At 38.3% G+C, this 13,950-nt stretch overlaps 1 protein-coding gene across 3 annotated transcripts in view; it reads right to left on the minus strand.

Moving 5' to 3' along the window:
* Window positions 1–4,613: 4,613 nt before the first annotated feature.
* The window catches only part of LOC133653406 (troponin C, skeletal muscle), a 61,014-nt gene continuing 51,677 nt past the window's right edge, over window positions 4,614–13,950 (minus strand). For all 3 annotated transcript variants that reach the window (XM_062052629.1, XM_062052631.1, XM_062052632.1), the window contains 2 exons: window positions 12,660–12,796; window positions 4,614–4,913 (listed from right to left, as the gene is read on the minus strand). In XM_062052629.1, the coding sequence (XP_061908613.1) occupies window positions 4,882–4,913; window positions 12,660–12,796 (169 nt within the window). In that variant the 3' untranslated portion in view covers window positions 4,614–4,881. The remainder of the gene's footprint in view (window positions 4,914–12,659; window positions 12,797–13,950) is intronic.

A 13,950-nucleotide genomic window follows, 5' to 3' on the forward strand; every position in this document is an offset into this window, starting at 1 on the left:
TTAGGGGTTCTCGCTTTGCCCCGAGGAAAGCCAATCACGCACTGGAGAAAGGGTTGAAGGACGACATCCAAAGCGCCAAAAGCAGCAGTTTTACAGTAAAAAGAGGCAAAACTGTGCTTTTATTACCGTAAACATACTAGAACATAAGGCTGGATTCGATTGTTATTCATATTACTCTCTAGTGTCACCTATCAGAAACTAACCCATGACCCATTTGGAGTCCAGACCCTCAGTTTGGACAACCTGGACACCTGTAAAGTTGACAAGTCGGGACTATTAAGTAGGTTATGTTTTTTTGTGTAACTTAAGACCAGCTTGGTGGACCCACCCTGTTTCTGCCAGACCCCCACCCTTCAAGCGTGCCCTGAATAGTAAGAAATGGTCGAAGAAGAACCCCCCCCCCACAAACCCACCCCCCGTAGACACACAGTGTGCGGGTCCTTATATGGACATGGGTGGGGGGGTGGGGGGGGGGGGTGGCTGAGATGTGTTAGGTCTCTACTTTTGAACATTACAAACAAATCCATTGCTTTTTGCATTGTTAGGGAGTAGGCTACTTCCTGGTGGGCGGTGTAAAAACAAACACTGAACTATGCAAAAGGTAAACATGCACCTTAGTGGCAGTGTGGCCACGCCATAGCAGTCTGATTACGTAACCAAAGTCCAATAGTCCAATGTCCAAAGTTTTTCCAGCAAAGGTCCACGCATCAAAATACATTTTGTACATTAAATATTCCTAAAAACAATACAATGTAAATTAAACTAAGCTTTGCAAATTAGTTCAATAATAATAGGTCCCTTTAATAATCAGTGAGTTGTGTTTTTTTTTTACAATTATTAGGGTCAATAATCTGGTTTAGAGTATAAAAGTCTCTTGATTGTGTTTATTAAATGCGAATAAACTACAAATCAACGTCACAAATGCTAGTTGATGCTTCACTGCGTATTAGGGACAGGCCTAAAATATATGTCACTAATATACCAGGGGTCCCCAAACTTTTTGACTCGGGGGCCGCATTGGGTTAAAAAAATTTGGCTATATATATATATATATACGTTAGGTCAGGAAAAAACACAGAGGCTATTTTATCCCTACAAGCCTGTTTCGCAGGTTTCCCTGCTATTCAGGGGATTTTATTTTCCCCTGAATAGCAGGGAAACCTGCGAAACAGAGGCTATTTCATCCCTACAAGCCTGTTTCGCAGGTTTCCTTGCTCTTCAGGGGAAAATAAAATCCCCTGAAGAGCAGGGAAACCTGCGAAACAGGCTTGTAGGGATACATTTTTTTAACCCAATGCGGCCCCCTAGTCAAAAAGTTTTGGGACCCCTGGTATATAGGGGAAAATAAAATCCCATGAAGAGCAGGGAAACCTGCGAAACAGGCTTGTAGGGATGAAATAGCCTCTGTTTCGCAGGTTTCCCTGCTCTTCAGAGGATTTTATTTTCCCCTGAAGAGCAGGGAAACCCGCGAAACAGGCTTGTAGGGATGAAATAGCCTCTGTGTTTTTTCCTGGCCCAACGTATATTCCGCTCTACCCTGGTATTGAGCACTGTATAACGGCTAAACCACACTTACCTCGACTATATATATATATATATACATACATATATATATATATATATATATATATATATATATATATATATATATATATATATATATATATATATATATATATATATATATATATATATTCCGAGCGCGATAATGTCCCGTTGTCGATGGGAAAATGCATTTTTAGACAATATGATATACCTGAGCGGCTAGGAGACACCGAGAGTAACAAGCAGTAGAAAATGGATTACAAAGAACAGATTAAAAAAAATAGAAAAATAAAATAAATTAAATAACATAAATTATTTATTATTATTATTTTTTTTAAAAACTTGGGTCTTCCCGGGGTCCTTTTTTTGGAAGCTGGTGGGCCGGATCCGGCCCGCGGGCTGTAGTTTGGGGACCCCTGCTATATACTGCATATTGCATACAAATCACAATATACTATTTAACAGAGCTGTGAATCTTTGGGCACCACGCGATTCGATTCGATTCTTGGGGGTAACAATTCGATTCAAAGCGATTCTCGATTCAAAACCAATACTTTTTGGGTGCAAGTTCTATGATTAACTACATTCTTCTCGATTCAAAACCGATACTTTTTGGGTGCAAGTTCTATGATTAACTACATTCTTCTCGATTCAAAACCGATACTTTTTGGGTGCAAGTTCTATGATTAACTACATTCCTCCATAAAATAGATAAACAGCTCTAACACATTTCTATATTACCTCAAAGAAAACTGATTTTGTTTAAAAAAAACCCCAATATGATTTGCTTTAGTGGCTGGACAGGACAAATAAAAAAAATTAAAACATTTTTAAATTTTTAAATTTTTTTATCGATTAAGAATCGCTACAAATAAGAATCGCGACATATTCAAAAAGCAATTTTTTGGCACCCTTATTATTTAATATATAAATTATAATAGAACCATTTCAAAATGTGTTAAAAAGGCTACTAATGTATGCGGTAACATCATTTCCACTTATATTATTTTTCTCCAAACTATTATTTTTGTACTTGCTGTTAACATCTGGTTACTTTCTATTGTAACATGTTTTATCTACACGACTAAAATGTAACAAGTACTCCTCTTGTTTCGATACTTTACATTAGTTTTAGGTGGTTCTATATATTTTCGGTATTGATCCAGTATCAAGTAGTTGGCAGTATCGCTCATGCTAATGTTCTTACTTTAACACAGGATGGCGATGTAACAATATCATTGAATATTGAAATTATTTCCCTATCCCGTTTTATTACATTCAAAATTCATAATGAAGTCAATAGTTTGAAATAATTAAACATAAAGCCAAAACTACTACTGGCTCTTATTTCCCGAGTTTGTAAATAATAACAAAAAGGACAACAACTCTTTTGTAATGATTGAAAATATCGATCTAACCACTGTGGTATCGACCATTAACTGATATTATACAGTATATCCTTCCTGTCGATATTTGTATCGATCCGTCCACCTCTGTTTATACTCAAGAGTAGGGATGTCCGATAATGGCTTTTAGATAATCCGATATTGTCCAACTCTTTAATTACCGATACCGATATCAACCGATACCGATATCAACCGATATATACAGTCGTGGAATTAACACATTATTATGCCTAATTTGGACAACCAGGTATGGTGAAGATAAGGTCAAATACAATAAGATAAATAAATTAAAAACATTTTCTTGACTAAAAAAGAAATTAAAACAATATAAAAACAGTTACATAGAAACTAGTAATTAATGAAAATTTGTAAAATTAACTGTTAAAGGTTAGTACTATTAGTGGACCAGCAGCACACACAATCATGTGTGCTTACGGACTGTATCCATTGCAGACTGTATTGATATATATTGACATATAATGTAGGAACCAGAATATTAATAACAGAAAGAAACAACCCTTTTGTGTGAATGAGTGTGAATGGGGGAGGGAGGTTTTTTGGGTTGGTGCACTAATTGTAAGTGTATCTTGTGTTTTTTATGTTGATTTAATAAAAAAACCAAAAAAAAAACCACACAATACCGATAATAAAAAAAACGATAATTTCCGATATTACATTTTAACGCATTTATCGGCCTGCCGATATTATCGGACATCTCTACTCAAGAGCTCTACCTTAGCGGTTAGCGATGCTTTTTTTTTTAATCCTCCTATGGCGTGTGTAGCATGTTCAGCTATTCCTTGTCCTCCAGTGATAACGCTACTTTCCATGTCGGCGAAGGATTAGTGATTTAGAAGCAGCTTGCCAGGACGCTACACCGCGCTGAGGACGCTCGTCGATTTAATTAAAAAAAACAACCAAAAAAAAAACACGATACCGATAATAAAAAAAACGATAATTTCCGATATTACATTTTAACGCATTTATCGGCCTGCCGATATTATCGGACATCTCTACTCAAGAGCTCTACCTTAGCGGTTAGCGATGCTTTTTTTTTATCCTCCTATGGCGTGTGTAGCATGTTCAGCGATTCCTTGTCCTCCAGTGATAACGCTACTTTCCATGTCGGCGAAGTATTAGTGATTTAGAAGCAGCTTGCCAGGACGCTACACCGCGCTGAGGACGCTCGTCGCTGAGGAATCTGCGAAACACAGCTAGAACGTGTCATCCACATGCATTGTCACGATGGTCATAAAATATCAATCGTCGGCCAAATTGATATCATTTGCATCGCCTGTATCGCACAACCCGACTGTGTATCGTAGCAGTCCCCAGGTAACGTGATAATATTCCTTCTAGTGACTGTGAGACGTAAGGGATCATTTAATTTGATTTTTGCGCCTTTAAAAGCAACTGATGACATCACTGATGACATCACAGGAAACATCAGGAGGCATCTATGCTTTTCTGTTGGATATCTTACAGGTTTAAGAGTAAAAACCAATAGCACGCTCGCCCAGAGCATGCAACACGTTTTATTTTTGTATTGATCTGGAATTGCTTTAACGGCGTAACGGCTATTTGGCGTCGTATCCCAAAGATAATGAGCCGAAATGAACGCTCCACGTGATGGTAATAGTAAGAATTTGCAAACATGACCAATGAGTTAAAGGTGGTTTATTTCAGAGGACAGCATGGCGCTTGTCTTTAAAAGCGCTGGCTGGTGTTGCATGTCAGGAGGAGCAGCTGCCGTGGAAGGGACAGCTGAGAGACGGGTGGGGGGGAAAGTGTCTTCGTCTTAAAAGGTTCGAGTAGGATATTTATAGACAAGCTCGCCAACCAGCGCGAGGGACGGGGTTTCAAAAAAAAAAAAAAAAAATCCTCCTAAAAGATGCTAATTGTTCACTGGGCTGTGTCTGAATGTTGTCTTCTACTGGACATTCTCCATCATCTTCAGAAACTCTGGAGGGGAGCACAGAGAAAGGATTTTTATGCATTTGGATTTATTTGATAAGTTAGTTTAAGCCAGGCCAGGGCAATTATTTTGCCTCGGGGGGCCAAATTTAGAGAAAAAAAAAAAGGTCTATTTTTAGGAACACTAATACAAAACCTCACAGTAATGTCTGATTGAATGCTACAAATGTTGTGACAGATGGCCTTAAAAAAAACGGAATGAGGCGTGACCCCATCACGCCCCATAAGCCTGACTTTAATTTTTCAAATTAGTGATTGTACTGCTTAAAAAAAAAAAAAAGGATTACTCCCTATATGCGTATATGTATGTATGTGTGTGTACATATATATATATATATATATATATATATATATATATATATATATATATATATATATATATATATATATATATATATATATATATATATATATATATATATATATAAATATGTATGTGTATGTGTGTGTGTGTATATGTATATATTAGAGATGTCCGATATTATCGGCCGATAAATGCTTTAAAATGTAATATCGGAAATTATCGGTATCGTTATTTTAATTATCGGTATCGTTTTTTTAATTATTATTTTTAACTTTTTATTAAATCAACATAAAAAATACAAGATACACTTACAATTAGTACACCAACCCAAAAAAACTCCCTCCCCCAAGGGTTGTTTCTTTCTGTTATTAATATTCTGGTTCCTACATTATAAATCAATTACGGCTACAACAACTAATCGATTAAATCGATTAAAATCGATTATAAAAATAGTTGCCGATTAATTTAGTCATCGATTCGTTGGATCTATGCTATGCGCATGCGCAGAGGCAATTATTATTTAAAAAAAAATAAATTATATATATACTGTATATATATTTTTTATAAACCTTTATTTATAAACTGCAACATGTACAAACAGCTGAGAAACAATAATCTAAATAAGTATGGTGCCAGTATGCTGTTTTTAAAAAAAAAATACTAGAAAGGATAGAAATGTAGTTTGTCTCTTTTATCTAATTATTAATCGATCAATCGAAGTAATAATCGACAGATTAATCGATTATCAAATTAATCGTTAGTTGCAGCCCTAATATCAATATATATCAATACAGTTACAAGGGATACAGTCCGTAAGCACACATGATTGTGCGGGCTGCTGGTCCACTAATAGTACTAACCTTTAACAGTTAATTTTACTCATTTTCATTAATTACTAGTTTCTATGTAACTGTTTTTATATTGTTTTACTTTATTTTTTATTCAAGAAAATGTTTTTAATTTATTTATCTTATTTTATTTTATAAACATACCTGGTTGTCCAAATTAGGCATAATAATGTGTTAATTCTACGACAGTATATATAGCGGTATCGGTTGATATCGGTATCGGTAATTAAGAGTTGGACAATATCGGGATATCGGATATCGGCAAAATGCCATTATCGGACATCCCTAGTATATATATATATATATTTATGTATCTGTTTATATTTTTTAAATTTTATTTCTGATTATTATTATTGTTAATGTATTATTATTTCTTTTTTGTTTATTTAATCGATGTATTTGTAGATACTACTTTGTTTTTTTGCTGTTTCTTTCTTTTTTTGGGGGGTGGTATGGTTGGGATATAAACAAAAAATATTTTGACATTTAGGGCAGACAACAGATATATGAAGAATGTGAATATGATGTAATGGATAGGAATGTCTGATGCTAGATGTCAATAAAAATAAAATGAAAACCCCCCCCCCCCAATAAACGGAATGGAATGGAATTTTACATTTTTTTACTGAATGAGACACCCAGTATGTACATGAAAATAAAGAACGTGGGGTTTACAGTATTAACTATGAAGGATAAAACACTGAATATTGACAACATATGAACGTCACACCCCCTCTCCATCCACATATTGCAAAAAAATGCAACAAACTCAGTGAAATATGAACGCGAAGGGTAAAAAACAAACAAAAAAAAACCCTACAATCTGATATATCACTAATCTTTAGAACTTTGTTGTAAAAATCTCCCTCCGCATCTGTCCCTGACACCCGCATTTCAGGCTGGCCGCTCTGCAAACACTCTGTGGAAACACTCCCCACCCACACTGCTTGGTGCCTCGTCTAAACTGCTGTGACGTAGGTTACCATAGTAACTAATTAATTACCATACTAACTAGTATGTCATGCAAAATTGCAGATTCCAGCCATTGAAATACTTTGTATAGTTCAAGACTGGTGTTGTAACGATACCAATATTTTAGTACTGGTACTAAAATTATTTCGGTACTTTTCTAAATAAAGGGGACCACAAAAAAATGGCATTATTGGCTTTATTTTAACAAAAAATCTTAGGGTACATTAAACATATGTTTATTATTGCAGTTAAGTCCTTAAATAAAATAGTGAACATACCAGACAACTTGTCTTTTAGTAGTAAGTAAACAAACAAAGGCTCCTAATTAGTCTGCTGACGTATGCAGTAACATATTGTATAATTTATCATTCTATTATTTTGTCAACATTATTAAGGACAAGTGGTAGAAAATTAATTATGAATCTACTTGTTCATTTGCGGGACCGGTACGTTTCAGAGACGGTATCATACAGAAAATGATTCATTAGTATCGCGGTACTATACTAATACCGGTATACCGTACAACCCTATTCAAGACTTACGGTCATTAGAAAACATCACTGCACATCATAATGGCAGCTACACTTTCCATCTTAAAAAAATATTTGGGAATGTCCGGCGGGCCTTAACTTGCCCAGGTCTGGTACAAGCCATGGTTTATATGCTTGTCAGTGCAATGCCAAGCATCCCTGATTCATTGTAGGGAATCCTGCAGGGAGGTAGCGACGCGTACAAGATCCGGTTCTCTTAGAGCAGTGGTCCCCAACCACCGGGCCACGGCCCGGATCGATTGGTACCGGGCCGCACAAGAAATAAAAAAATAAAAAATAATATATATATATATGTTTTTAATTTTTATTAAATCATTCTGTTATTAATATTTTTGGTTCCTACATTATATATCAATATATATCAATACAGTCTGCAGGGATACAGTCCGTAAGCACCCATGATTGTATTTTTTTATGACCAAAAAATAAAATAAAAAATAAAAATAATAATAATTTATATATATTTTTAATTTTTATTAAATCATTCTGTTATTAATATTTCTGGTTCCTACATTGTATATCAATATAGATCAATACAGTCTGCAGGGATACAGTCCGTAAGCACACATGATTGTATTTTTTTATGACCAAAAAATAAAATAAAAAATAAAAATAATAATAATATATATATTTTTTTAATTTTTATCAAATCATTCTGTTATTAATATTTCTGGTTCCAACATTATATATCAATATAGATCAATACAGTCTGCAGGGATACAGTCCGTAAGCACACATGATTGTATTTTTTTATGACCAAAAAAAAATAAAAATAATAATAATAATAAAACATCCCCCAGGGTCCGTGGGACAAATTTTCGAGCGTTGACCGGTCCGCAGTTACAAAAACGTTGGGGACCACTGTCTTAGAGCACAGGTGTCAAAGTCGAGGCCCAGGGGCCAGATCTGGCTCGAGACATCATTTTATCTGTTCGCAAACACCTGGAAATGATATGTGTCAAAGTACTCTACATTTTTCTCACTAAATGGAATTGATTTTTAAAATTTGGACCGAAAAAATATATGTACAGTTTAGTGTTGTCCCGATACCGGTACCAAAATGTATTTCGATACTTTTCGGTACCGTATTTTTCGAAATATAAGTCGCTCCGGATTAAAGGTTGCACCGGCCGAAAATGCATAATAAAGAAGGAAAAAAACATATATAAGTCGCACTGGAGTATAAGTCGCATTTTTGGGGGAAATTTATTTGATAAAACCCAACACCAAGAATAGACATTTGAAAGGCAATTTAAAATTAAAGCTGCAAGCAGCGATGGACGGGACCGACTTTGAGGGCTCATAAAATCCAAACCGGAGCAGTAATTAAAACTTTTAATCAGAAGGGTTCAATCTCCCTCCTGTGCTAATTTGTAGCCGACACGACAAACGCGCTCAGAGGAGATAATGTAATGTTTGAAAAAAGGTGACTGTTTTTACACAACTTTTGTTTTGAAGGGGGAATTGCAAACTTCCTGTTGATTTTTGCTGGGGGTTGTCAGTGTATGAAATATAGGTGTAAGTGAGACCTACATAGAGGTTTTTGTTTCATGTCTCTACGACATTCCTACTGGGAGTTAGAGGCAGTTTTGTCTGTGTTTTCTTCCTAGGGGGCGCTAGAGCGCAATTTTGAGTTTTGGGGGTTTGGTTTTTTGATTAGATCGCAATTTTCGTGAAATTTGGTGAGTTTTGAAGCATGTTAAAGGGGTCAAATTACAGCTCAAAGAGGCGGCGGTATAATAATAAAACGCTAGAAATACAATAGGGTCCTCTGTCCCAAAGGGACTCGGTCCCTAATAAATAAAGAATAGTGAACAACAGGCTGAATAAGTGTACGTTATATGAGGCATAAATAACCAACTGAGAACGTGCCTGGTATGTTAATGTAACATATTATGGTAAGAGTCATTCTAATAACTATAACATATAGAACATGCTATACGTTTACCAAACAATCTGTCACTCCTAATCGCTAAATCCCATGAAATCTTATACGTCTAGTCTCTTACGTGAATGAGATAAATAATATTATTTGATATTTTACGGTAATGTGTTAATAATTTCACACATAAGTCGCTCCTGAGTATAAGTCGCACCCCCGGCCAAACTATGAAAAAAACTGCGACTTATAATCCGAAAAATACGGTAATTTTCAATACTTTTTAAATAAAGGGGACCACAAAAAAATTGCATTATTGGCTTTATTTTAACAAAAAAATCCTAGTGTACATTAAACCTATGTTTCTTATTGCAATTTTGTCCTTAAATAAAATAGTGAACATACTAGACAACTTGTCTTTAGGTAGGTAGTAAGTAAACAAACAAAAGCTCCTAATTAGTCTGCTGACATATGCAGTAACATATTGTGTTATCTATCATTCTATTATTTTGTCAACATTATGAGGGAAAAGCTGTAAAAATGGATTATTAATCTACTTGTTCATTTACTGTTAATATCTGCTTACTTACCCACCAATGCCAGCACATCATTAAAGGAGTTAAAGGACTCAAAGGACTCCAATGACATCACAGGACTCCAAAAACATCATAAGACTGTAAATACCCTCTCCATTAAAGAAGAGGATGTACGCCGGCAGTTCTTGAAGCTGAATACACGGAAGGCCCCCGGGCCGGATGGTGTCTCCCCCTCCACTCTCAGACACTGTGCGGACCAGCTGGCTCCTGTCTTCACTGACATTTTTAACACCTCTCTGGAGCTATGCCGCGTGCCGTCCTGCTTTAAGACCTCTACCATTGTCCCTGTCCCCAAGAAAGCACGGATCACAGGACTAAATGACTACAGGCCGGTCGCGCTGACGTCTGTGGTCATGAAGTCCTTTGAGCGCTTGGTCTTGCCCCACCTCAAGGACATCACCGACCCCCTCCTGGACCCACTGCAGTTCGCCTACAGAGCCAACAGGTCTGTGGATGATGCAGTGAACCTGGCCCTCCACTTCATCCTGGAGCATCTGGACTCCCCAGGAACCTACGCTAGGATCCTGTTTGTGGACTTCAGCTCTGCCTTCAACACCATCCTCCCTGGACTGCTACGAGACAAGCTCTACCAGCTCAGCGTGCCCGACTCCCTCTGCAGTTGGATTAATGACTTCCTGACAGACCGAAGACAGCACGTAAGGCTGGGGAAGATTGTCTCGGACAGTCGAACCACAAACACTGGTACTCCTCAGGGCTGTGTACTCTCCCCCTGGCTCTTCTCCCTGTATACAAACTGCTGCACCTCCAGTCACCAATCCGTAAAACTGCTCAAGTTTGCGGATGACACCACCCTCATCGGGCTCATCTCGAATGGCGATGAGTCCGCCTACAGGAGAGAGGTAGACCGGCTGACGTCCTGGTGCAGCCTCAACAACCTGGAGCTGAACGCCCAGAAAACAGTGGAGATGATCATGGACTTCAGGAAAGTCACAGCCCCACCATCCCCCCTCACCCTGATTGACTCTCCCACCCCCGTCCCCATTGTGGACTCCTTCCGTTTCTTGGGCACCACCATCACCCAGGACCTCAAGTGGGAGCTGACCATCAGCTCCCTCATCAAGAAGGCCCAGCAGAGGATGTACTTCCTGCGGCAGCTGAGGAAACTTAAGGTGCCGACCGAGATGCTGGTGCAGTTTTACTCAGCCATCATAGAGTCCATCCTGACCTCCTCCATCACAGTGTGGTTCCCCGGCGCCACAGTCCAGGATAAGAATAGACTGCAACACATCGTACGTGCTGCGGAGAAGGTGATTGGCTGCAAGCTCCCATCCCTCCAGGACTTGTTCTCCTCCAGGACCAGGAGGCGTGTGGGTCGGATCACAGCTGACTCTTCTCACCCTGGACACACACTATTCTCCCCTCTCCCCTCAGGCAGGAGACTACACTCCATCCAGACCCACACCTCCCCAACAGTTTTTTCCCCTCGGCCATCAGGCAAATGAACAAGAACTCCTAACAGCAGCTCCTTGAATTCCTTGAATCCCTTCTAAGTCTATCTGATAGCTCAGTCACAGCTCTTTTTATACCAAATATGTGTTATATGTGTTTTATGTCGCACGTTTGCACCAAGAAAAATTCCTAGTTTGTGAACCCGTTCTCAAACAATGGCAATAAAACTATTTTGATTCTGATTCTGATTCTTTCTCTTTTAACATTTAAAATGTAATAATCACTTATTTTTCTGTTGTTTGGATACTTTACATTAGTTTTGGATGATACCACAAACTTGAGTACCAAGTAGTACCAATCATACATTGGTCATATTCAAAGTCATGTGTCCCGGGGACGTATTTTCCTGAGTTTATAAACATAACATACATTTTTTTAAAAAAACGAAAAAACATTTTGTCATGCTAAAAAATATCGACGTAATCATAGTAGTGTCGACTAGATACGCTCCTGTACTTGGTATCATTACAGTGGATGTTACCAGGAAGTAGCCTGCTAACGCTCACATACGGAAAAATGGACAAAAACAAAATACAGCATTTTTTTAAAGGAATCCATTCGGTATTTGTCATTAAAGTCAAAGAAGAACCGTTCCCTCGATTTACCCAGAATGCAAATGGTAGCGTCTTATCGTTTCCTTATCGTTACCCTGAGTGTCCGCCCTGAGATCGGTAGGTTGTGAGTTCAAACCCCGGCCGAGTCATACCAAAGACTATAAAAATGGGAGCCATTACCTCCCTGCTTGGCACTCAGCATCAAGAGTTGGAATTGGGGGTTAAATCACCAAAAATGATTCCCGGGCGCGGCCACTGCTGCTGCTCACTGCTCCCCTCACCTCCCAGGGAGTGAACAAGGGGATGGGTCAAATGCAGAGGGCAAATTTCACCACACCTAGTGTGTGTGTGACAATCATTGGCACTTTAACTTAACTTAACTTCCTGCGAACGTGTAATTATCCTGAAAATGCTAACGTGAACAAAAACATTGTACTTTTTCTTTTGCCGTTTTTCCGTTTTGTAAGAAGTTAATTTGGATTTTTTTGGAGATATTGAGTCACAATGGAAGCACTGCCTGGCCCAGAATGAAACAAAGTACGCGTCCTGTCATGACTCACCGTCAAAATCAATTTTTCCATCCTTGTTTGAGTCGGATTCGCCAAACATCTCGTCGATGTCCTCCTCTGTGACGGGCTCTCCGGTCATTTTCAGAATGTCCCCAAACTCCTCGCGGTCCACGAAGCCGTCGCCGTTCCTGAGGGAGGCGACAAGCATGTTAATAAACGGATTATAAAAAGTAGTGTTGATGGACGGCCATCTTTAAGACAGACTGGCACTAGTGACACAACTAGAGATGTCCGATAATGGCTTTTTTGCCGATATCCGATATTCCGATAATGTCCAACTCTTAATTACCGATTCCGATATCAACTGATACCGATATATACAGTCGTGGAATTAACACATTATTATGCTCAATTTTGTTGTGATGCCCCGCTGGATGCATTAAACAATGTAACAAGGTTTTCCAAAATAAATCAACTGAAGTTATGGAAAAAAATGCCAACATGGCACTGCCATATTTATTATTGAAGTCACAAAGTGCATTATTTGTTTTAACATGCCTCAAAACAGCAGCTTGGAATTTGGGACATGCTCCGTCCCGGAAGAGTTAGTGCTGCAATGGGTTCTGGGTATTTGTTCTGTTGTGTTTATGTTGTGTTACGGTGCGGATGTTCTCCCGAAATGTGTTTGTCATTCTTGTTTGGTGTGGGTTCACAGTGTGGCGCATATTTGTAACAGTGTTAAAGTTGTTTATACGGGCACCCTCAGTGTGACCTGTATGGCTGTTGACCAAGTATGCCTTGCATTCGCTAGTGTGTGTGTGAAAAGCCGTAGATATTATGTGACTGGGCCGGCATGAAAAGGCAGTGCCTTTAAGGTTTATTGGCGCTCTGTACGTCTCCCTACGTCCGTGTACACAGCCGTGTTCAAGTCATACATTTTACTTTTTGAAACCGATACCGATAATTTACGATATTACATTTTAAAGCATTTATCGGCTGATATCCCCAGTCCGATATTATCGGACATCTCTAGTCACAGCTAATAAATAATAACAAATAAATGTACGAGCGGCGTTCAAAATGGCTCAGGGCTGTTGAAAGTGCGACGAGAAGTAACTGATTACCGTATTTTCCGGACCATAGGGCGCACCTCATTTTCAATCTTTTTTCATACATAAGGCGCACCGGACTATAAGGCGTACTGCCGATGAATGGTCTATTTCCAATCTTTTTTCATATATAAGGCGCACTGCCGATGAATGGTCTATTCTCAATCTTTTTTCACATATAAGGCGCACCGGGCTATAAGGCGCACTGCCGATGAATGGTCTATTCTCAATCT

This window comes from Entelurus aequoreus, linkage group LG07 (genome assembly GCF_033978785.1).
Source record: "Entelurus aequoreus isolate RoL-2023_Sb linkage group LG07, RoL_Eaeq_v1.1, whole genome shotgun sequence".
Taxonomy (NCBI): domain Eukaryota; kingdom Metazoa; phylum Chordata; class Actinopteri; order Syngnathiformes; family Syngnathidae; genus Entelurus; species Entelurus aequoreus.